We start from the raw sequence: 27,197 nt of genomic DNA, 5'->3' as shown, positions 1-27,197 counted from the left end.
GTGGCACTGCCCCCTAGATTGACATCACATTTCTAAGCCTATTACAGCAGGGGGTAGAGCCACGATGACGCGCAAATTGTGCGTCATTATAGTGTGCTCTTGCGCACTTAACTAAAGAAGTGGACCGTAACCAGGAAGTTGGCCTGCTCTCCCGGGAGCTGGAATTCGGGAGTCTCCCGGGAGAGTAGGCAACTGTGATTGTAGCTCTCTTATTTAACTGCTATTTTTCAACAGACGTAAAGATCTTTTAATATTATCATAGAATTAAAAAGGCTAAAATCAGTTCTTCTTTTAACTCCAATTTCCTCCTGACAAGCGCTCTGCTCTCCTACTCTTTTTCTATTCCCCTCCATCCCCTTTTTTTCTCCTTTCCTTTCTTCCCTGTTTCCTTTTCCTCTTTATACATTACATTTTGTGCAATGACATGTTATAGGTATGTTGTCCTTCTCTGTTTTTTATGTTTTTATTGTTGTTTCAAAATAAAAAGTTTTTAAAAAGAGTCAAAATGCTTTTAGCATGTTTGATATGAGAGCATGTATGCACACTTAGAAACAAATTCACACTGCAAATAAAGTAGCATGCTGTCAAAGTCCTGTTAAAGACATTCCATGACATTTCTTTGATATTTGGTATGGGGATTCCTGGCAGAAGTGTTAAACGACTGGACATAATATTACATTCAGGCACTTTGTATATAAAAACACTGATATCAGTGACAAAATATTGTTGCCTAATCTTTTACTAAGCAAAGTGATAATCTTAACCAGGTTTTTTTTTCCCCCTTGTCACCTAAAGCAGCATTTGATTCCCGACCACGGCCTTATCTGTGTGGAGTTTGTATGTTCTATCCGTGTTTGTGTGGGTGTCCTCCGGGTGCTCCGGTTTCCTCCCACACTCCAAAAACATAATGGTAGGTTAATTGGCTGCTACTAAATTTACCTTAGTCTCTCTTGGTCTGTGTGTGTGTATGTTAGGGATTTAGATTGTAAGCTTCAATGGGGCAGGGATTGATGTGAATGAGTTCTCTGTACAGCGCTGCGGAATTAATGGCACTAAATAAATAAATAGATGACGATGATTTGTTGTCCACCAAGTACTGCTTCTCCAGTCCACCAGTCACTGTGTTCCTGAATCATTAATTGCAGAAGCCACAGTATAATGCTAATCAAATTATTTTCCTTAGCATGGTGACTAATACCATGGATAGAGGTACCAGGAAGGAAGTACAGGTATCCTCCATTTACTGTACCTACCCTCCTGTGCTAATACACTGTATCAACACACTGCTAAAATAATGGCTGCAGGAGGAAGCCCAGGTGATTGTGCTTCCTATGCAACGCTATGTAGTGGGAACCAGATTCTGAAAATTCCTTTTAATATAGTTTAATCTTTTCTATTTTAACACATACAAAACAATTAAAATAATGACATAATACTTTAACGTGTAATGCCACCAGTATTTATCAACTGCTCAAACCATGCAAAAATATAAACAAAACTGCTGATATTGTTTTTGGTGTTTTGTTTATCTTTTTATTTACTCTAAATGTGATCTGCAAATAATGTAAGGATGCTTGTCGTCTACAACATAAAAGTACAATTTTTCATTTTGACATGAGAGAACGTACACTAAGTGACTGTCTGAAGCTAGTCTTTGGAGACTATTGTCTCTGAAAGTCTAAGTAAAATGAAGATCTGCTTTTTGTAGCTGCAGGCGCTTGGTGTCAAACAGTGTTATGCTGTATCAAACAGCAGTGACAATTACATTTTAATACACTGGGCACATTTTAATAAGCAAATGCAATCCCAGAAAAAAATGGTTTGGGAGCTGCCAAGAGTGAAAACCTCAATAAGCTTTGTTCTTTGAAGGCAAAAAAAAAAAAGGAATGCCAGCAAGCCAAGAGCAGAAATTATGCCTCCACTTGAAAAGGAATATTGGAAAGAAAATGTCCATTTAGTTCTTTGATATCACAATAATGGTCTCAGTTCTGAGTTATCAATTGGTGGTTTGGCACTCTCTTCATCTACAAATGGTGAGCACCACCAACCAACCTAAAATGGTTAAATCACATGGAAAGAAATTTCCTACTTTGTTCATTCTCATAAGTCTATTTAGAGTAAAGTAGTAACATGAAAATGTCATCAAAAATAATTAAAATAAATTTCTCAAGAAAATGGAGAGATTTTTACAAAAGAGTTTAAGGCTGATTGCCCACTGGAGTTGTGTTAAATCAAATGTCACACAAGACGGCATTAGATACTCCAATGACCCTAATGCATTGGTGAACACAGTAAATGGAACACACAGCATCCAAAAACTGTGGCGCAATGCAAATGAGTGTAGAGTGACTGAAACCAATGGGTTCCATTTCCATAGCCATTTACATAATTTGATCAGTGTTAACAAAGCATTTGTAAAAGCATGTACTTTGACACAAGTGGGTAAGGACCATAACATGAGTCATGAATACTTTTCACAGACGGTAATTTTTTATTTGCAGATTTGTAATCAGTATTGATCTTATCAATTTCCTTGTTGAGATATAAAGTAAAATTAAACTAGTGCACAGTTCAAACTTCAAGCTCTTGTTGAAGAGTATCACACACATAGTGTGATAATCTGAAACACTGCCTAGATAGTTCAGAAATACTGCATGGACTGTTCCAAGCAAAGTGACACATTTGATGTATGAGTCAATTTGTGAAAAAGTTCCAAAGTTGCAACAACTTGTTTCTCCCTTGGGGCCGTTTACCATACCAGTGGATACTACGGATAAGGACGTATTGTGCTGCTGCTTTTGTTACATTTTGGGTTAAATGATTTTTTGAGTAGGCCCAACCGGGTACAAGGGCAAGATGAGGGCTACAGACATCTAGTGTTATAGTAGGTGGCATAAGCCAGGTGCCTGTCATGCTACTCTTATTTTTATAGCAAGGTCTATTGAGCCTTTGGTAGATGCAAAATACATACAGTTTTGTATAGGGTAAGCGATCCCCATGTACTGTAGTCCATTCCAAGCTGCCAAATTTACCTCCAACACCAGACAAGCTAAAATGAAGGGATGGCAAAAATGCAAAACCACAAAACAAATGTTCTTTTGTGAAGTAACTTGCTTACTTTTGGCCAAGTGCCCCACAGTTTTATATGGAGGTAGCACATGAATTCTGGCATTTGCAGGGATGAGTTGTATCTCCAACAGAACTAGGAGGAAACAGGAAGAAGTGAGCTGCCTCTTCTATGTTTCTCCGCTGGCATGCCACATAACCATACATTGCCATACATTTGGAGCGCTCCTATAACTAGTTGCCTAATATGCAAAACCAGAGTTTCACTAAACTCAAACCAAAGGAACAAATAATAAAAAAGTGTTTTACATTTGTAGGCGCTTAACTACTGATAACTCTAGAAAACAGAGATGAATAACAATTATATAAGATACAGTCCTTAAACATTAAGAAATTGTTCAAAGTGGAGGTGCAGAAAAATCTTGGTTGTTGTGAATAAAGGCTTAAAACAGCATGTAGTAATATATCTCCAATACAAAAAGTTATGATGTACTTGGTTTACAAAGATTCCTTTTAGTGGTCACAATAAATGTTACATAAAAATGGAGTGCAGTAACTCATTTTATTAAAATAACTATGTTAAAACAAGCATTTCAAACAGGTAATCATATACAGTCTTCAAATAGGGTAGAATTGGCTCGCCTACCAGAATTTCAATATGTAAAAAGCAAAAACAGGATCTTTCAAATTTCTGCTAACAGGAATTTGCTGGTAAAATTGGGATCCTTCACTATTACTCCTTTTGCCAACACGTTTCAACCAACTAGGGGTCTTTTTCAAGGGAATGGTGAAAGGAAATTTAGTCTACTTATTTATAATCCTTTAATTTAGTTAATCATGTTTGTGACATAATTACAAAAGTTAAAATAATGTTCTATATCTAACCAGTCTAATAGGACTTGAGTTAAGTAACAGAAAGTACCATATCACAATATTAAATCTAAAAATAATGCACAAACAAAACTTCAGAGACACAGTTCAATCACATGGTATTGACAATCCAATGACTGATGCCTATAAAGATCAAGAATATAACTTATAATAAAATGAAATAAAACATTGAGAATGACAGACAACAGTATATTAAGAGATGGTATAATAGTTTTCTAAGAGAAATGCTTTAAAAATGTGATCCTATTACTTTATCGAAGCAGCACTGTGGTCATGTGACTGTTTAGGATGGTGATAATGACGTTATATAGTATCCAATCGTGACTTCTTTAAACAAGTCCTTAAAAATATTGCTAACAAATAAGGAAATTTATGCCCCCGAAGATAGCATGGTAATAATATAATAGTGACAAACCTAGGTGCTCCAAGCTTAATGTGTACAGTTCCTAGGAGACCATCACTGATCACATGATATTGGTGAGTGGCCTAAACGGACTGGAGTTTGACATAATAAATAAGATAATTCAATAAGTGACAACAGTTTTTAAACAAACTATTAGATAGTTTTAGTGGATGCATCTTACCATGTTGTCACAGATACATTCTATTCCTATTACGGTTAAATAAACACTGTACAATAAACAATTATAACCGCTATATACTTAAAACTATATTTAACATTAAACCAATAGAATGTAAGAATTTATAAACATGAATTAATGTGATCAACGACAAATGATGACTTGTTAAAACTAAAAATGGGGTAGAAAATGCCACGTAGGAAGTGGACTTTATTTCATTATAGTGTTAGGGGATTGCAGAAACTGATCAAAGATTTATAATAATATAATTGTATCTTTACTATGTAAGTCAAGGAAATAATGACAACGATTTAAAAAAAATAATAAAAAAAACATATTGAAAAAATAATGATAATATATAAACATTAGTGGGTGGTCTATTTCAAGAACCATTAGAGTTTAAAATGTGAATTTACGTCATTTGGACTTAAAGAGTAAAACTTGAGGATGCAATTAATTTCAGATTTTGTTAATCTCATTTTGATGTCCCTATTTTTAAAATGATGTTCGATTTTTCAATACCACAAAGATATACTAAATATTTTTCCAAATAATGATGGTACTGTTTGAAATGACTGGAAAGTGAGTGCGTTGATAGGCCTTTTTTTATATTCCTTAAATGCTCTAATAAAGGGATGTTTAGAGGTTGTGTTGTTTATTCTATATAGTGTTTAACACAGTCACATTTTAAAAAGTAAACTATATTTTTGGAATAACATAACAGGTAATCTTAATAGTAAGTATGTCCATGGACCTAAAATTCTATTATCTTCAGTTCCACTTTTGTTTACACACTAAACAAAAAACATATATTTATATATCATCAGATAAATAACTTTTTTCTAATTTGCCCTTGAGGTTATGGGCCTTTCTATAAATAAATTTGGGCTTATCTGGAAGAAATGATCTGCAATAGTGACTTTTTTGAGTAACTTTCAATGTACATTAATGATCTTTTCAAAATCTTTATATTGGGAATGATTGAAAATCTCAATCCAAATAATTTTTGTTCCTTTTACAGTATTGTTATTTTTTCTGTTTGGTTCTGTTGTCTAATTAATTTTAAAGTAGCTTTTTCTATAGCACTACTAAAATAACCTTTTTTTCTTGAATTGTTCTGTCATCTCATCTATCTGTGATGTTAAAATAGGGTCTTCTATGCAATTTTTCCAAAACCAAATAAATTGACCCAAGGGAATATTATTAAGCCAAATTTGAAAATGTTCACTGGATGCTGAAATAAAAGAAGTAGAATCAGTGGGATAACTAAATGTGTTAGTATGGATTTGTTCATCCTTTATATAAATCGTAACAAAACATTAGGTTGACTGATTTCAAAGTTCAATTCAGAATTGTAGACGTTATCGTTAAGATGGAAACAGAAGGTGTTGCGACGTTCTCTACTACCTCTCCAAACAAAATGTTGTCTATATAACAAAACCAGTACACCAAGTTCACCCCAAAGGAATGGCCCTGCCAAAACAAATGACCTTCCCAGTGAGCCATAAATACATTAGCATAGCTAGGGACGAATGCTGGTGTTCCTGAAAGTCGCTGTTTACATATAGAGGTAATAGAAACTGCCGAAAATAGTCAATGTCTGTTATTGTCGCAAAGAACATCTAAGATGACCTAACAGTGAAAGACACAGATATCATTTGCATTTTATAGCTTGTATGCACAAACACACGTGGAGTGTGTGGTGTGGTGTTGGGACTCACTTCATCTTATGATACTACACTATCATTGGTCTCTGTTTGTTCTTTATGAGATTACTAGGAACCTCTAAATACCATCAACTAAACCTGTAGGATTGACTGTCTGCTATATGCCTAAATCTACATATGTTTGGTATGCATTTATGAATATTTATTTTGGTGGAACAAAAGTGTTCTAATAATGCTACACTATTAGGCGCCTCCCCCCTTTCTTTTTTATTTGTAGATTTCTCCGGACTAACCACCCGGCTCTTGGGAGTGTGGCGGCAACTTGTACATGAAGAGTGATTTTATTACAATACATCTCTATGAACTTTTAACCGGATTATTGAGTGTAGCGCCATGTTGTATCTGTGTCTGTATATATAACTGAGGACAAACCTGGTGCCCATAGATGTCCCGTTCTTTTGTAAAAAATACAGATTATTGAAGAAAAAATTAAGTAGGTCAAAATAAAGTCTATGCTCTCCAAGATATTTTTTTTACACTTGAGGCCAATCCAACATTAATACTGATCTCTTTCTCATAACAGAGCCACGGCTGATAAAAGACATAGTGCAAATGCAGTTAAACAAGAGTAAGGCAACTAAAGTGCCTAGGCCTGACAAGATTCATCCATAGGTCCTGTGATGGCCAGTCACTACAGATTCCCAAAAAGCCAATGTTTTGCCAGTATTCCAAAAAGGCCTCAGTCTGGAAAATATAAAATTGGAAGTAGTATAAAGGTGGCCACTAATTCTGTATTGCTTAGATTTGCAAAATCTTACTGCTCAACAGCTTGCTTTTCTCATGTTACAGTAGACAGATTGTTACACATTTCCTACACAAACAGAAAGCAGTTAGTGAGTGCTTATCAATTAAGCATGGCATTGATGGCTACTCAAGGAGATTGTTTGGTCTACATTCCTGGCACCAACCTGACTCCCCTCCACTGGCCGAACCTGGGGCACCACTGCTGACAAATTTGACTTTTTTTTTACTATTTATTTCTGTTACCTAAAGAAACAGAAACTTAGATAAATTGAAAGGAACATACCTAGCAAATCCTACTCCTCTACTCACTCCATTCGCGTCTCGTAATATTCTAGTAGAAATAACATGACCAAATGGCTTCAGCATGTTTTCTAATTCCTGTTCATCCATAGAAATTGGCAGATTTGAGATGTACAAATTTGTTGGGTCTTGTTCTTGTTGCTGTAAGAGAACACAAATAAAAAAAACAGTTTTAACATAAATACAAACAAATGAATGAATGAAAAATATTAGCAGCATTATTAATTTTTATTATCTTCATTAAAAAAAATATAATACATGTGAGACATTTAAAAATAGCAAGACTATTGATACTATTTCCTTCTAAGCAGTTGTTTGTAGGGAATTTAAACAATTTAAAGAATTGCTTGCAAAGGAAGAGGTGAGAGTTAGAAACAGGCTCCCTGTGTTTGAGTGGGTTTCCTTCAGGTGCTCCAGTTTCCTCCCACACTCCAAAAACATACTGGTAGGTTAATTGGCTGCTGGCAAATTGACCCTAGTCTGTGTATCTGTCTAGCAGATTTCATTGAATATCACATGAATAGCATGTTTCACTGAATATCTATGTGAAAAGAAGCTAAAACCAGGGCTGCCAAGAGGAATCCCAGACCTTGCTGTGGCCGCTCCTTTTGGCCCCCTATTTTGCATGCACATTCTCTGCAAACGCTAATGCTCTGCGTACGCATCCTAGTTGGGATGAGAGCGATTTTCTCCCTCCCCAGGCTGCGTGCTCAGAAGCTTCGGCAATATCAAGTGCTGCATACCCAGTCTAGGGAGGTAGTCTAGAAGATATTGTTTTGAAATCACTCTCCTATACCCAATATCCCACTCTGATGGAGCCCCCATCCGGCCACCACCAAGACCTGGGTTATTTGTACCTACCCCCAATGCAAGTACATATTTAAACAAGACATATTTATGCATATTTTAATACACAGCTACAATTTATTTGCTCGCATAACTAAACTGTGAAATGAAGTAAAAACTGTGCTGGCACTTCAGATAGATTGCAAACTCAGAAGAACTGCAAAAGGTTTGGGGTTGGTGACGTAACGGGACAACTTTAATGATCCCAAATCAAAATAGTTCCACCAGACATCTACATTAATTTCTAACAATCCTCTTTTGGTGCAGCTCTCCATAACATTAAGCATAGACTGGGCATATTTTGCTTACGGCAAGAATAAATGTTTAGGCCCCATCCATTTGTGTGATATGTATTATACACAACATGCATTATAGTCAGTCAGGATAAAAACATCTAGGGGTATATTTACTAAACTGTGGGTTTGAAAAATTGGAGATATTGCATATAGCAACCAATCAGATTCTAGTTATCATGTGCTTATTACATTCTACAAAATGAAAGCTAGAATCTGATTGGTTGCTATAGGCAACATCTCCACTTTTTCAAACCCGCAGTTTAGTAAATATACCCTCTAGAAACCTTTATCAAGACAGGATATTATATATATGCCAACATTTCCCAGTTGGAAATTTCAGGAAAAGATACATTGCAGGACATTGCATAATCTCATATATATGTATCAAATACTATTCAAAATCATTGGTATAAAAAGACTGAATACTATTTGCTTTTCGTTTAAATTGTAACAATAACTATTGGACTTAAAAAAGAAAAGAAAGAACCAATGTTTATAATCTCATAGGATCAACAGTGTCAGAAAGACTGTAAGACCTATAAACAATAAATAAAGTTGAAGCTTTGACTAGAATTCCAGCAGGGATACAGGTTTAGGTCCATTTTGCACAAGTTCAAACTTTGTTTATGAACGCAGGTTCTTAGCTTGATTCACACTCTAGCAGTAGAAATCAACTAGTCCTCAGAGGCCCATCAGTTTTTCAAAGTGTCTGCATTACTTGAAGTACCGCTGCAACTTAAACAAGATCTACTGGAACCATTAGCCTCAGGGCGCATTCAACAGGATTAGTATTACATTGATTGAATAGAACAGTGTAACAAATAGCAACAATAGAAACCTATGTCGCCTACCTCATATTCTTGAAACTATTGACTCCCTGGGTGGTTAAAAGACTTGGTTTTGAAGAAAATAACTTGTTGAATATACCTAAAAAATGTTCAATGTATTTGTTGCTAGTCTTTTACATTACCTCAGCAAAGGTTCCTATATTTGCTTTGAAATAAATGGTTATTTCATTATATATGAGATAATGTATCCTCTACTGTAAATTATAAGACTATGAGAAGTCAGTGAAAATTACAGGGATATTGCAAACCACTTTGCAAACCATATTTATACTAGTTAAAAGCCTGTGAAAATGACTGAAAAAATAAGAGTGTTTTTTGAATTTTCATGCTGTCCTTTCATTAAGTGCTCAATAACATGGGCAGACCTTAGTACACCCAATTTCACTTTTCCCTTGTGACAGCATTGATTGAATAGTCTGTCAAATGACTGCTCAGCCACAAAATGCTTAGCGTGGCAAACGTCACAAATACTGCTCCTGGGACCACAGTTCTGAGCATTCAAATTTGTTTCATCAACGCTACCGACATCAAGAATAGCGTGGTATCTTGTTCGCTGACTTTGTAGGCGTTAACGTGATATTACCTCTGTCCTGTTCGCTCTTCGATTGTTTTCTCTGTGACGGGCAATTGGCTGAGGATTCATATTTGCATGGCGATTACTATCATGTTCGCGTTGTCTTTGGTCATTAGTCACAGTTTGTCATGGGGCTTTATCCCCTTCCGCCCTTCGTCTTTTTGCTGCTTCTTGCTGTGCAGTTACTCCCCCAGCAGACATTTGCCTTTTAGGTGGCATCACGGTTACACTTTGTTGCTTAAATTAATTAGCATATTACTATTAATTTAATACTAAGTGCAAATAAAATTAATGGATAGAAAATGGAGTCAATTTGGAATAGCAAAGGTTGTTATAAATGGTAACTGCGATCCAAAAAAACTAAAAAGCCACAAAAAGGCCAAGAAATTAGGAAAATCTAGTTGGTAGGAATAGTCAAGTACACAAAAGAGTCATTTGAAAACATTTTACAAAGTGTGTTTGTGTGTTTTGTGCGTGTATTTATAAAAGTGAGGAGCAGCATTAGTCTTTTATGAATATAGATATGTGCTTGAGGTGAAGATGTAATGAGTTATTTGGAGTCAAACATGAGCAAAATTATTAGTATACAAAAATATTTTATTATTATTATTATCTTTTATTTAAGAAATGGCAACATATTATGCAGTGCAAATATGAGCTTGCTGTTGTGCCTACATTTAACATACAACAATAGCAATCTCTGAGTTGAAAGTTGTTACTTATTCATACAGTAAATTGAAGAATAAGATATAATAAATCGGTACATTTAATTTAATACATAGTATACTGTATTCAGTAAATTTAAAATGTTAGTTTTGTACTAAAGCTACGTTATGAATTTTACATCTATTTTATTTGAACTGCTTTCATTTTATTATGTGTTTTATTGTCAATTCTTAATGACTTACATGTATATTATTAAAACATTGAATGGTGCTTAGAATTTTTAAACTAGTAGTCAACAATAACAAAAAAAATGAATGATATCAGTCAAATACTAGTATGTATCTGCTTGAAAGAAAATGGGCTAAGATCTCAGGGTACTAAAGTGTTAATGTAATGCTATTATTATATTGTATATCAGGAATTATTACATAACAAAATCACTGCAATATACACAGCTGTCTTTATCAGGAAGTGGCAATTTACATTAAGTAGCAGGCTTTCCAAATAAGGTGAACTCCTGAACTTTGCTACTGTTGTTTTTTTTACAATTACACATTTCAAGCTATGAACTAATAGAGGAATGTGTGAAATGTAAACATCGACAGCTGTGATTATCTATTGGAAGCAGCCATTTTCATATGCTTTATTTTAAGCATATTTACGTCAATTTAAAAGGAATTCTTTTGAGAGAAAATGTATTATGATCTATGGTCTACAGTAATGGGTAGTGAGCTTGTGCCTGGAGATAAATGCTATGATTAGAGATGGCCACATTTTAGAACACGAATATTGTAATGTTTCATTTAGAAGATTGTTAAAAATATTACCACATGTGGCAACTTTTTATAGTGATCTGAACATTTTTTATATTTTAACACGTACAGCAAATCTAAAACTTTGAACTTCAAATGTGAATAACCTCAAACTCAAACTGCGAATGGCAAACACAATTTGCAAATTTCAAAATGGAATTTACATATATTGTAGATTGTATCCTGAGAATGTTCAAGATCCTCAAACCAAATTCTGTGCAATTTGATCAAATTTCAAACAAGTTCAAAACTGTCAAACATCTCCATTTAGGAAAATAACACTTGACTCTCTGATTGATTTTGGATTGGTGTGTGCTCTAGTCCACTGTGTTTCTTCAAAAATATTATACAACAATTAGGGGGCAAATAATAAGGGCACAGAAATTTTCGCTTATTTTCCCTCACATGTCTATGGGACGTGAAGAAAAATGAGCGGCGCTTTTAGTAAAAACTAAAAGCAATGTCTCTCCACGGACTGTTCTGGGGACACACTGGAGGGAATTCAATTGGCCGTGTAACTTTCGCCTGTGCACTATTACCGGTCATACAGTAATTTTAACCATAATTTGTCAGGGATCCGCAAGTAAAAATCAATGTTAAAAATTACCATACTAACAGTAATAATGTGCACTATTACCATACTAATGGCAGTAGTGGGCAGGCCGTGTTTCTTTTCAGAGTAACGTGGCCAATCAAATTCCCCACATTGTGTCTCCTGGCACCTAATTGAATCTGCCCCTAAGAATCTCTATTGCTACATATGTACTTAGTTATCCTGACTCATAGATATCGAACATTAAACACTACTAGCATGTTGGACTTGTCAAAATTATTTTCATTTGTGCTTGGAGTGCATGGGTCTTTCAGAAGTATTGCTTGCAAAGGGGCAGAGTCTTATCTAAAGCAGCAGAAAATCAGGTTTTACTTTATCCTAACTTGCCTGATTTCTTGTAAAGGAATTCAGGAGTCTCCTGGATGCCTGGCAGAATATACTGCCCTTCCAGATCCCGCCATGATGAAGGAATTCATAGCGCGATGATGCAATTCGCATTGCTGCACAGTGTGGGTGCAGGGCTGTGACGATGCTTCAAGACCCCTCTTCCCGTACTTGTCCCTTGGAGGGAGGTCTAAAATGTAGACAAGTACGCTTTTATCCTTATCATCATAAACCTACAGCATAAAGCATTCACTGGGAACTTCTGAAAACTTGTGCCTCAGTTACTGTAAAAAGGTGCTGTAATCTTTACTAATCAGAATGTGACTATCATTCTTCTGCATTAACAAAATGAAAAAACTCAATCTCTGGCGCTAATATAAAATGTATATATCCAGTGATATCAGTAAATCTACTATATAAATGCCTAGTGGCGTGTGTGGAAAAAAAAAAACCAAGCTGCAGCACCACCTGCTGGGCAGAGTTATACACTAACCTATATATTTCTTAAAGGAGAAGTGACAGTTGGGAGTGGTTGGTGGTTGCCAGGGGTGACAGTGGGGAGTTTTTAACACCTTAAGTAGCTTGATGAAGGATGTGGCGATGAAGATGAAGCATGAGGTGATGGAGAAAAATGATGAGGTAATGACATGTGGATAAAACCACGTTAAAAAAGGGCGCTTGCATCGGGAAGTAACGCTCTTCCCCTGAGGAGGCCTGAGCTAGGCCCAAATGCATGACAAGACACTTTTTAACACCTTAAGTAGCTTGATTTGACTAGAATGCATGAGTATCATGCACGGGTTAACTTGTTTCAACATATGTTTGCAATTACGTTAATGAGGCATTTCCTCTTTGAAAGGGCAGCCACCTAGACAGTGTTTTACTGCTTGAGAAAGTCTGTACATCAGACAAAACGCATCGTCTTTGTTAGTGTTGCCGAATTGCTCTGAGCCTATTGATGGAATTGGAGACTTTGTAACAAGTGGAACTTTTCTTTCCTTCATCTGTTTTCTATCCGGATTCTGAAGTGCGCACCGAACAGATTATCATTGCTTTATTCCCGGAGCCGTTTACACGGCAAGAAGTTCATTTACTATTGTTTCCGGTCGAGAGGATATTGATTGCTGGTGGTAATAACGGACTTATTACATTTCCCGGAGGTACGTGGATTTCAGTTATATATCAGCCGCATAAGCGGTAAGAAGCTCTACCAACTGGGTTTTCTTTCTGCTGGATGTTCCAGCTATCCGTTGTACCAGATTATCCGTGATCCTCAATGTATACTAGCTGCGATTGCGGTAACAAGTTCAATTTATTCCTTTATCTAACGGGATAACTGTTTACAGATAAAATTACTGTCTGATTAAATTGTGATCCAATCTTCAGAGAAATATATTTTGAAGAACATCTTTTTATATGCATATTTGTTCTGAATTATCAAAAGGATATTCCTATCTTCAACATCAACTAATTAGGATATTTTAACATATACATTCTACGAGTTGGACACTTTTTTCTATTAATTGAGGCTCAATTATATATATTTTTTCATATACTCAATTGAGTTCATGTGGCATATTCAACTGATTCTGTGCCTTGGTCCCCATATGTTCATGGAAGACTAGTTTTTCTAGTTATTTTTATTATATGTCATATATTGTGTGGTTTCTATCTATATCATTTTTAATTTATTTTATTTTTATATATAATTGTTGCAATCGAAATAAATGCTGCATTTGGGTGATACTGCGCAACTCTGTGTTCTTTTTTATTAAGAAAATGAAGACAAATAATTGATTGTTATGGGTTGTTTGCGCGCAGTTACATGTACACAGTGTTCGGTTTGTGGGATGCAACGGAACTCAATAATTATTTTAAAAAGCCTAATAGTGAGTTTGAACATTTTTGAACAATAAACTGAGGGTAGGTTGTAAAAGCAGCATCACATTTTTAAAAAATAACCCTGCCTCTGCAACACTTTTCAGAAATGTTTCCCATACTGACTTTTTATATTGTGGAACAGAAAATGGTAAGTTAAAAGGGGACACAATATTACCCTAACTGAACATTTGACAAAATAACAAATTTAGGGGCATATTCAACTGTTAGAATTCCCTGCGGCGTTAAAACTATTCTCATTATTACGGTAATAGTAAGCTGGATTTCAGCTCGCAGCTCCCTGAGTCACGAGCTGAAATCCAGCGAGAAAACTACCGTAATAACGGTATTTACGCGCACTATTACCGTAATGATGGTAATAGTGCGCACGCCGCGAGAATTTTGGCTATAACACAAACAATTGAATATGCCCATTAGTATAAATTGCCAAAGGTACAGATTGACTTAATTTTAAAAAAAGTAAAACATTTTTTAAATTATGAAGAGATGCGGGAACAGAAATGTGACAGGGTCGCTTATCTCAATTAAGATGCTTTTTACAAGCACTTAAATTAAAACAAAAAAATGTAGATTTGAAATTGTAGAGTTAAGTTATTTCCTTTTCTAATTATTGATAATGTAATCTCATTCTAAACACACAGAAAACATTACAAGTCTAAAAGTTTTGCAAGCAACAATAATACCTTGGCCAAACAAAACATTTGCATATAAAAGAGAAACAAGTTCCAATTGTTCACAAAAGGTAGAGATTAATGATTCTCTAGCTGGCTCATAAATCAAAAACTGTGCTAGCCGAGCCAATTAAGTGTAGTAAACATTGCATGTTGAAGCTGTAATATTACGGACACCTACACGAGTGTATATATTAAATAGAAAATGAACAGTATTATACCAAAGACACTGCAGAGCTAACACACTTAAATATGGACAACAGAGAACTAATACAGTCTATTAAAATGGTAGAGCTCATTAAGAGAGCAGCAGAATCATTGATATTCACAGCACTGTTGTGGACAATAACAGCATTCTCTATACTTATGCAAAGGGCTGACTTAGTTATCGAGCTGTGATTGTTGAACAATTTTTGTGCTAATGCTTTTATAACATGATAGGCATGAGTAGCGGCTGGCTGGGCTGGGTGATAGGGTAGAATATGCCCCCTGGGCCGGTACCACAGTGGGCCACCTTGGGCTCAGTCACTGGGCTACCTGCAATTTTGTCCTTTAAAATGTTCCTATTAGGCTGTTGAGAAGATTCTAGACACTAAGGTTAAAATTTGCCAACCAGCCCCTGGGCATGGGGACATTTATATATAATGATCATTACTAAAAAATAATTAACACTTTTCTTAGTTTTGTATAAAATGCCTGTTTTATGCCAACTTTTTAACATCCCTAATAAATCACGTATTGTTTGTTGTCATTGTGTTTCTAAAATAAAGAGGGCAGTCAAACAGTTATAGGTAACTATTTAAGTCATTATTATAATGGTCATAATGAAAATCTTGGGTCAACTTCTTAGCTACATTTGTTTACCTTACAACTAAGGTGTGGAGAAAAATAAATATTCTGAAAAGCATACGCAGGTCACAGACTCAATCCAGTGCAGAAAGTCACATTTGTCAAAAGAGTTTTGTTCAAAATGCCGTCCTTTTGTCTGACTCCGAGACTACAACCTCAAAGCAGAAGTTCTGTAAATGGGACCATGATTGTAGCAATCGTTACTGACAAATATATTAAATGCTAACAGTCTCAGAACTAGTGATTAAAGATGAGTATATCTGTAAATAAAGGGTTTGATGGGATAACTTACAGCAAAATTGAAGGATCACTTTTCCTTGAAATCTCTACCACTTTTGATATAGCCAACCACGCTCTTCACTTGCAAACCCTTCACTCCCTTAACATTCCTGTGACTGTGATCTCCTGGTTCAAGTTTCTCCTCCCTCTAGGATGTAAGCTCTCATGGGCATGGTCCTCTATAACCTTTGTCTTGTGTCTGTTTGTCCTGTCTATATGTCCCAGTTACATTGTACGCTGTATATGGTACCCTGTATTGTGCTATTTACTGTGTTAGCTATGCGTATTGTTGTATTTGTTTTATTTTAATTATCTGGTTTTGGTATTATTGCATTTATGTATTATAACTATATGTATTTGATTTGTATTGATGTATCCTTGGTGTACAGTACTGTAGAATGACCTTATACATAAAAGATTATGATTATGATTTTCTCATAACCCACCTTGACAGATGCAATCTCATCCCTTCTGCTTCATATATGCACTATCCATGTTCTGTTTCTATGATTTGATGTTTGTATAATTTGTTATATTGACTGTCAGGCACTGTAGACGTTTGTGTTGCATTAAAAATAAACAATGATGATAAGTAACACCTAGGCAAGTGATAGATAGCACATTCCAAGTGTGCATAAACTAAACTTATGTGACCTTAGTAGTTACAATGGTAATCCCTTGCTCTAATATTTCAATGTAAAAATAGCATTACACACAGTATTATATGACTCAATGGTTTAACATGAGTGTTTGAAATATATGTAATAGGTACAGAAACTGTTGATACACAATAAAAGTAATTTGTCTACCTAAAGATATGCCAGTACAAGGACTGTGGGAAGTAGTCTGTGTCTCTAGTAAGTACCTATCTCAAAGGTAAAATAATTCTTAGGAGTCATTGGAGAATGTCCATATGATGTGGTCCCCAAGACTGCAGTTTTGAACAATGAAGTCCAGAAACCGCAGTCATACGAGAGGAAGGAAGACCTGACACAATTGGTTCAAAGTCAGAAATAATCTATGGGTTATGAGAAGCAGAACTGGTCCTAGATCACAATTGAAGGATAGTCAGAAAAACAATAAACAAATACAATTTACAATGAAGATATAGCAAGAAGAATTGTATTTTGTTGTTGAGGCAAAGGGCACCTGAAGTAGTAAAAAGGGAATGTGAATGCCATCATTAGAATGTGTAAAAGAAATTTGCCCAAACTTACATTCCAACATTATATGTGTATACATATGTACAGAAATCTGGAATGCAGAATGGCCAATATGAGGAGCAAACTGTGACCACAATGAAACAAATAGATAAACTCTTTGTACATTTCTGAGTATTAGGTAATTGCAAGCCGTGGCATATTATATATACAGTACAAATATAGTTTATATAGTATAAAATGCAATGTTATGAAATCAGCCTGTGTCTTTGTAATTAATTCCAGAATACTTACAGAATTTCTTTTCCAGATATTGTGTTATCTCATAAGGACATTGGGTGATTAAAGTCAGTACATTTGTCACCTTTCTGTCCAGTAACTAATTGTCCATTGTTAATGGGGCTGTGATCTCTTCGATCAATGTTACCTTTAATACGCAGAAATGTATCACATAGAGAAGGCTTTCCAAGGTGGAAATGGTTTGTCAGTATTCCATTTGCTGTACAACACATTGTGGGGTTATTATACTGAGACCAATTACTGAGACCAATTTATTATTAAGAGTCTCTTTTTGGCGATAAGTAAAAATTTTATCTCCACTTTTATGATGGTGATAATAATCCCATCATTGCTGCAGTTTACCAATAAAATATATATTGCTGAGGAAAATGTGCGATAGCATATGTGACTACAACAGTACCCCGATAAAAGTGCAAAATATTTACACAAGCACCACCAGGAGAAAATCACAAAATTCGAAAGACAATCAACAGAGTTAAACGGTAGTTTTATATCTATAGTTCATACTATATTGTTCAAACTTTGAGACAAAAACTAACTTTTGACAAATATCTATAATATATCATCCTGAATAGTTTTCTGAAACTTAAATTGCCAAACAGAAAACCTATGAAATATAAAACCACAGGTTGTGCTGACTACTGTACATATTCTTACAGGTTTAGAAACTTGGGTGCCTGGTGAAATGTTCGTAAATAAATAGAGTTGAAGACTCATACCATAAGTAGAGTTGAAGACTCCTACCATAAGTAGAGTTGAAGACTCCTACCATAAGTAGAGTTGAAGACTCCTACCATAAATAGAGTTGAAGGCTCCTACCATAAATAGAGTTGAAGACTCCTACCATAAATAGAGTTGAAGACTCATAACATAAGTGGAGTTGAAGACTCATACCATTTGTTAGGATTTTTGCACACATCATCCTATCCTTCCCAATTCTAGTTAAAAATCTCCTCCAGTGGTCTATCTTCTCACTGAGCACAGCTGTACCCTCTTAATTGAGGTGAAGTCTGTCCCTACTGTCAAACCTGTAGCAGAGTTAGAAATATTTTTCTCAAACGTAAAATACAAAACAGAAAAACTATGAAACAAAACCACAGGTTGTGCTGACTACTATAGATACCATATTCTTCTAGGTTTCAATACTTGGGTGCCTGATGAATTGGAAACATGTTTCCAAATAAATAACGTTGAAGGGCCTGATTCATCAAGACACATATCTGTCGATTTTTGAGCGTATCGTACGCAAAATCACTCTGCACAGGTCCAGAGCAAGGAGAGACGTCTTACGGAAAGCACAAATACTATAGCCTATGATTTCGGGAAGTGAATGTGGCAGGGAAGGGGTTCTTTAGCGTAATCAATTTACAGTTGGGGCATGCCAGATTCAAGCGCACGCAGCTCTGGCTATTTCAAAGTTACTTGTTTTTCTGCCGTATATCTCTTGCTGTAGCTAAAAGGCTAAATCCTGATCAGTAGGGATAACAGTCTCATATGCATGTTAGAACATGTGTTTGCAACTGTAAAAATGTATTATATGCTCAGTAGACATTAACAACATCCTAGTAAATGTATTTCATGAGGGGGAAAAGAAAACAAAAAGCAGGTGACATTAATTCAATACATTATTTTTTCTGTGCCTATTGGACGTATCCTGCAGCATCTTGTGTAGTATCTGTGCCTTAAAGAATTCGGGAGTGTGCAAAGCCGAAATAAGTCCATTTAATACTAAACACAGGTTGTGCTCAGAATTCGTGCCTTGATGAATCAGGCCCGAAGACTCCTACCATAAGTAGAGTTGAAGACTCCCACCATAAGCAGAGTTGAAGACTCCTACCATAAGCAGAGTTGAAGAATCCCACCATAAGCAGAGTTGAAGACTCCCACCATAAGCAGAGTTGAAGACTCCTACCATAAGTAGAGTTGAAGACTCCTACCATAAGCAGAGTTGAAGACTCCTACCATAAGCAGAGTTGAAGACTCCTACCATAAGCAGAGTTGAAGACTCCTACTATAAGCAGAGTTGAAGACTCCTACCATAAGTAGAGTTGAAGACTCCTACCATTTGTTAGTATTTTTGCACACTTAACCCTATCCTTCCAATTTCTGGTTAAAAATTTCCTTCACTAGTCTATGTTCTCCCTGAGCACAGATGTACCCTCTCAAATGAGGTGAAGCCTGTCCCTACTGTCAAACCTGTAGCAGAGTTAGAAATCATCCCAGCTCTACAAAAACCAAACCATTCATTCAACATCGACTTATCAGCCAATGATTTATCTCCATAAACTCCTGCTTTCAGGTGTATCATGCAGCACAGGTAGTATTTCAGAAACAAAAACTCTGGAGATCTTTTTTTTAAGTTTGCAGCCTTATTCCCTGAAATAAATTTTGAGGACTGTTCATCTACCTCAAACGTTATTGGTGCACATATATAGCATGACTCCTTGGCCCTCCCTAGCCCCCCCTAACAATGTATCAACCCCAGTATGCAGAACTTGAGGACTCCAGAGAAAATTTTGTTTGTTTAACATTCACTGTCCTAGCAAGAGATTATAATATCTGTCCGTCTGGCCTTCACTACACTATACTTCCATCTTTACAGTCCGCTGGTTGTCTGTAGCAATGCTACTTCTGAACTGACATCCTCAATATCAGCCAATTTAGCATATTTATTGGGGGTGTTTCAGTTCAGGACTATCCTCCATGACACTCTTTCCCCTATTCAGTTAACTCATACTTGCCTATTTATGGCCCTCCTCTTCTGGAGATCCCGGACTGGAGCAAGTTGGGATGAGATGATGCGATTTGCATCATAAAAGCCCTACTCCTCCAGCTCAATGACGCATCATCCCACAATGGGGGGAGCCACAATGATGCAAGTCATGTCATCAGAACCTGCAAATAGCATCATCAATTCCCTGCCCTCTTTGCAGGAAGTAGAGGCTATCAAAAACATACCTTGACCTTGCACTTCATATGTAGCCTGTTAAAAGTTGGTATTCCAAGTGTTAAAGAACTGATTGTGTTTCACAAAAAAAAACACCACACACTATTATATCAACACCACCGGCCTGTATTGCTGACAATCTTGTCTATGGAGTCATGCAGTTTTGTGTATCCTATCATGGTACTCTCAAGTTGATCTGTTGTGCGGAATGTCCCAGCACTGTTGCTGATGAACCTGGGCCAGCCCTCTTGCCACCTGCTACCATGCACTTCATAATTATTTTGTGTTTTGCATTCTCCCTCTAAACTGCTTGCATATGATCCATTCATACATGTCAAATAACATCATGCATATATAGTCACTGGTTGCACAGTAAATTACATAGAAGTTTAGATGTAAGTAATAAACTTGCCCACTAATTGATTAACTGAACAAACAACACGCATCTAGAGTTTTAAAAAGCTTTAAAACAAATAGTGGAAAACCGCCACTTCCATAAAAATTTTGCAAGTGTAGTGAACAAAATCAGTATCTGAAAGAAATATACTAGTTTCTTAAATTGTATCAAACACCTACATAAAATAGAGGCATCCATTTCTAGGTCTGACACACAAATTTTCAATTTACAAGAAACTTATATAATTGGCTCAATTCCTAGTGATAGACTAGTAGCTATTGATAAGCTGCTTTCAAATTAATACTGGTTCTGTTCACAAATTGCATGCCTCTTGTTATGTGTAGGTGATAAGTGTATTTAATTTACCTTATTATTATTATTATTAATTTTTATTTATAGTCACCACAAAGTGTCCGTAGCGGCGTATAAGTTCAAACAATGGCACATTACAGGGTGAAACAGCACACAGTACAATTAACAATAAGCACTATGAGGTGTGTCTATCTAGGATTATCTGGAAGCTCAAAGCACAGCTAAAGAGAAAGGGTGAGGGAAAAATAGCACAAGCTGGTAACCTGAGCCCAAAAGGGTGGTTGCGGATGACTTGTTAAGAGCCATTGAGAGGTGCAGAGAAAAACGAGAGGAGTCAGAGGGCAGAAGGTCCAAGAGGAGGTTGGCTGAGCAGTTGGAGAGCAAAGTTACAAGTGGTGGAAACAAGAGGAGAGAAAGCCCTGCTCCAAGGAGCATACAATCAAAAGGGAGGGGTAGACAGACTGAGAGACACAGGGGTGAAACGGGTGAAACGGGTGAAACGGAGACAGAGTCATGGAGGGGGGGAGAAGGTATGAGAGGGAAAGGTAGCCGACAAGTTGGGTAGTTAAGCGGGTGACTGAGAAGCTTTTAAGAAAAGGTGGGTTTTTAATGTACATTTGAAACTGGACAGAGTAGGGGATGCTCTGTTGGAGCACCTTACTAACTAGCTCCAGACTGCTGAACACCGATCTATGTCCAGTCAGAAGCCGCTATTCTGTGACAGGAAATAGATCAAAACCCTGCCATGGTGGCAGCCAGGTACTATGTTTTGTGCCTTGAAACAATTAAATTTAGTTCCCACCTGATCCTACCTGATCCCTATTACATTATGTTTAATATAAACATTATGTAGCCCAATGGTTCAGCACACCATAATAAAATTTGGACGATGCAAAGGTTAGAATGCCATCTGTCACCTGGTCCCCTCCCAGACCCACAAAATCTCACTGAAGTACTAGTGTCAGAATACATACAAAAATATATGCTATGACCTTAAATTTTGTCCACTCACTCCTGGAGCTATTCCCACTTACTTTCACACAGAGGATTATTGCACACTGATTCTTTGCATCCATCTGCAGTTATAATATAACTTCAAATGAAAAAATGCCTCTAAAGTTGAAATGTATACTTATGTTTCCGGGCCAATAATTGTGCCAGCCGTATATATATATATATATATATATATATATATATATATATATATATATATATATAGATAGATATAGATAGATAGATAGCTATAGGGATGGCTACTCACCAATAACTAACTATCCATGAATCTTTCTGCATTCTATAAATGCCGTTTGCTTTTTTCCTTATATCTATTGCCTCTATTGCAGGTATGGGCACCAGTAAACATTTTAGTCTTTACTGTTGACTGTGTAAACAGATGCAGGGGTTAGAAGTCCAAGCTTAGATTAGCATGCAATTAAGAGACTGTAGCTCAAGAAATTGATGAGAGTAAAAAATGCGTGACTGACACACTTACATTTAATTGTAAGTTGTTCTTTTTGTACTATTTAAAGTGCTGTCCATTTAATTTTATGGGTTGTGATATGCTGAGGTAAGAGAAGTAAGTTTCAAAGTATAATCATAGAGTGGTCAGAGTACTACAGATAAGTTGTTGGCGGAAAAAATGTTGTGTATTGCAGTAGTGTAACAGATTGTAGATCAGACACATAATGATAAAAGATTGGCTCAAGAAAATCTCCATACAGCAGATTTTATATATATATATATATATATATATATATATATATATGCCACGGGCACTCAGTGACAGTAAGTGATATGTTAAAACATAAATAATACTGAATCCTCTTTTATAGTAGGCAGCTTCGTTTTTCATGATACCTATTTGCAAGTATCAGACCTAAGATCAAATACACAAAGAAAAGGAAGTGCCACACATAGCGCAATTCTTCTTTAAACCAATTGAAAAGTGAAAAAGTGTCAATCAAAACCAGTACCAAAGGATGAATATTAGACAGCTTATCTGATAAATGTTATACACAGTTGACCTTCATTGATGAACGAATCCAGTTATACACTGAAACTCAGAATAGCAAATAGTGCAATACAGCCTTCAACTGAGATACATTTTATAAATCTCAATAGTACTCCGTACTCATAAACTTTAAAATCTTTAATAAAGTGGTTTCAAGACATCCAAAAGGCAATATAATGCCCATACTTAAACTATGAATAAACATGCTTATCTGTCCTTCTCCTCATGGAACATGGGCTCAGACTCACGATTAGTGATGAACATCCCGCTCCTAGACCATGGAGGGAGTCTAAACGCACATTTCACAATGCAGTTCGTCTCCACAAAGACTATTTCAAGGGGTAATACTCATCCATAGTACTTGGGTAGGTTTAAATAGAGAAGTCCATCAATACAAGCCAATCAAATCCAAAGAAACTTCCACCCAGAAATACTTAAACCGAGTGTTGGAATGCACCTGGAACACATCAATTGCGTACTTCCGGAATTTCCGATATGTCACTTCCGGTTGATCGTAAATCTACTTCATCACCCGCAGAATATTAAACATAAGGTGTTACTAATACAACTATAATCATAAAGTAAGCCTGATAACGGGCACCATTTTCTAGAGGACCAATTAACCAATATGCAATATAGGATATATAATTTCAAAAATGGTATGTATAATTCAAATAACTGATACATACATACATATCTAATATACAAAAATATGGTAAAAACAATTCTATAACCTACGAACAAAGGGAAAAAAAGATAAAGGAAGGAAAAAATTATTAATGAATGAAATCTGAAGGCCTCATTTAACCCATTAGGTGCCAAAGTGTCTAGTCTATATGTCCAAAACATTTCTCCACAGGTGAGCTTATTGGCCAGATTTCCACCTCGTGAACCTAAAGTCATGTACTCAATACCCTTAAACCTAAGGCCACTAAAATCTGAATTATTGTATCTATGTAAAGACACTGAGTGTAATTCAGATTTGTTTTTAAATCGCTCTTACATGCTCCTGAATTCGTAATTTCAAACAACTTTCCGATTTCCCCACTTACTGCAAACTGCAGGGGCACTCTAGGTAAATAACTGATGCGGTCTAACAATTAATTAATTTCTGGTTTCTAAATTCTTTAGTATTGGAGGAATCTAGAAATGTTTTATTCGAAGATAACACCAATTTACATATATTACAATTTGTACATTTAAAGATTTCCTTCATACTTCTTTGAAAATGTCTCATTATCTTTACTTACGCTTCTTATGATAAAAGATTGGCTCAGGTAAATCTCCTTACAGCAGACATATATATATATATATATATATATATATATATATATATATTTATATATATATATATATATATATATATATATATATATATATATATATATATAGTGAAAGAAAAAAAGGGCGCTTCTTTAAATTAATGAAATGTGTACAAGTGTATAAATTCATTTTAAACGGCAGCCAAGGACAAATAGGACCAATGTGCAAGTGCAAATAAAAGAAAAATGTTGTCCGGCGCTCAGAAACAAACAGAATTTAAAAATCACTGTATCAGCATAAACATAAAGGAGAATTTTGTGCACAATATAGCTATATTGGGGTTAAGCTCACCTGCCGGACGTCAAGGCATCTCCTGTAGGTGAGTCCCTAAGCTAGTGATACAAATTTACATTCAGGGTGTTCCATTTAAAACCTTCCCCTGAACCTCCATCTTATAAAGCCTGCAGCACCTTTGTAGGTGTAGAAAAAAAGGGCGCTTCTTTAAATGGAACACCCTGAATGTAAATTTGTATCACTAGCTTAGGGACTCACCTACAGGAGATGCCTTGGCGCCGGACAACATTTTTCTTTTATTTGCACTTGCACATTGGTCCTATTTGTCCTTGGCTGCCGTTTCATATGATTCTATACACTTGTACACATTTCATTAATTTAAAGAAGCGCCCTTTTTTTCTTTCACTATTTTCTAGTTTTTTGGGAGTTGACCACTCCCTACAAAGGTGCTGCAGGCTTTATAAGATGGAGGTTCAGGGGAAGGTTTTAAATGGAACACCCTGAATGTAAATTTGTATCACTAGCTTAGGGACTCACCTACAGGAGATGCCTTGACGTCCGGCAGGTGAGCTTAACCCCAATATAGCTATATTGTGCACAAAATTCTCCTTTATGTTTATGCTGACACAGTGATTTTTAAATTCTGTTTGTTTCTGAGCGCCGGACAACATTTTTCTTTTATTTGCACTCATATATATATATATCCAAAAGTACATGGGGTGCACTCATTTCTAACAGATTATGTAGCTTGCATACAGCTATGTAATCTACATAATCAAACCTTAGCAGTAGAAAGGGTCACACTGAAGAGCTCTGTGAGTTTCAACATGGTATTTTTATAGAATGCCACCTTAACAACAATTTAGTTTGTTACATTTCGGCCCTGATCGACCTGCCTCAAGGAGCAAAATCACCTCAGCCACAAAGCGGTAAGCCACAGACAAGCTCACAGAATGGAAACGCTGAGTGCTGAAGAAAAAAAAAATTGTCTGTCCTTGGTTGCAATAGTTATTACCGAATTGCAAACTGCCTCTGGAAGCAACATCAGCATAAGAACTGTTCATCAGGAGCTTCATGGATTATGTTTCCATGGCTGAGCAGTCTCACACAATCCTCAGATCACCAAATGTTTACTAGAGTGCTGTAAAGCATACTACTATTAAATTCTGGATTAATGGAAACACGTTTTGTGGAGTGACGAATCACGCTTCACCATCTGGCAGTCAAGAGAGCAAATCTGGTTTTGCAGATGACAGAAGAGCGATTCCTACCCCAATGCATACTTCCAGTTGTAAAGTCTGGAGGAGGAGGTATAATGGTCTGAGGCTGTTTATCATGGCTGGCCTGGGCACCTTATATTCAATGAAAAGCAAGGTCCATAAAAAAAATGGTTTTGTGAGTTTGATGTGAAACATCTTGACTGGCCTGCACACAGCACTGATCTCAACCCCGCTGAACACCTTTGGGATGAATTGGAATGTCAACTGTGAGGCAGGCGTGACCTCACTTATGCTCTTGTGGCTGAATGGATGCAAGTCCCTGCAGCCATGTTCCAAAGCTAGAGGGAATCTTTCCCAGAAGAATGGAGGCTGTTATAACAACAATGGAGGGACTGAATCCACATTAATGACCACATATTGGAAATGAGATGTTCAACAAGCACATATGGATGTGATGTTTGGGTATCCACACTTTTGCCCATATAGGGCCTGATTCATTAAGGCAAATATAGCAATACAAAGGAGTAAATTTGCACCTTGGCAAAACATATTGAATTGGAGGGGGAGGTCCAAAAGGTATGAGGACAGTTTTATAGTTGGGATAGGGCATGTCTTAAATCAACTTTAAATTTCAGTGTAAATATAAAACTGCTAACTATTTGTGTGCTACATTAAAAAACAGCCAGTATTTTCCTCATGTGCAAAATAATAAAATAATTTGCACCCTTGCATTGTAACATGGCTTTGTCTAGGGTCAAATTGACCTCATTTTTTGCTTTGCTTTCCTTAATGAATCAGGCTCATAGTGTTTAAGTGTGCACTCGGTGATCAATTCTCACAATCAAATTTGTCTCCAATGCAGAAGCAATAGTTGTTAAGCCATTTCCATAGGCTTCAGTGCATTATGGTCACCTGAAAATGGCTGCTATTTGATTCAGTAATAGAGACACACTGTAAGATAAAAGTTAATTCACCTGAAACTAATGTTGTTGGAAAGTTCTATTTAGGAAGTTTTTCAGCAAAGTGAAAGAAACCAGGGGATATATTTACTTTACTGAGGGTTTGGAAAAGTGGAGATGTTGCCTATACCAACTATTAGGATTCTAGCTGTCATTCTGTAGAATGTACTAAATAAATGATAACTAGAATATGATTGGTTCCTATGCAACATTGCCACATTTTCAAACTCGTGGGTTAGTAAACATACCCCTTGGAGTTACACTTGCCTACTTTTTGGACCTCCGCATTGCACAGTGTGGGACAGGGCCATGATTATGTGATTTGCAGCAAAGTGGTGACATGGAGGA

The 27,197-nt window shown here is 36.2% G+C and overlaps 1 protein-coding gene across 4 annotated transcripts in view; it reads right to left on the bottom strand.

Annotated features, from left to right (window-relative positions):
* Nucleotides 1-27,197, bottom strand: part of RBMS3 (RNA binding motif single stranded interacting protein 3) — a 466,009-nt gene that overhangs the window by 94,929 nt on the left and 343,883 nt on the right. For all 4 annotated transcript variants that reach the window (XM_075212374.1, XM_075212376.1, XM_075212375.1 and 1 more), the window contains exon 5: nt 7,293-7,450. In XM_075212374.1, coding sequence (XP_075068475.1) covers nt 7,293-7,450 — 158 coding nt within the window. The remainder of the gene's footprint in view (nt 1-7,292; nt 7,451-27,197) is intronic.

Source organism: Mixophyes fleayi, chromosome 5, assembly GCF_038048845.1.
Source record: "Mixophyes fleayi isolate aMixFle1 chromosome 5, aMixFle1.hap1, whole genome shotgun sequence".
Classification (NCBI taxonomy): Eukaryota; Metazoa; Chordata; class Amphibia; order Anura; family Limnodynastidae; genus Mixophyes; species Mixophyes fleayi.
The sequence above is the reverse complement of the archived record's forward strand: the minus strand, read 5'-3'. Positions and strand labels throughout refer to the sequence as shown.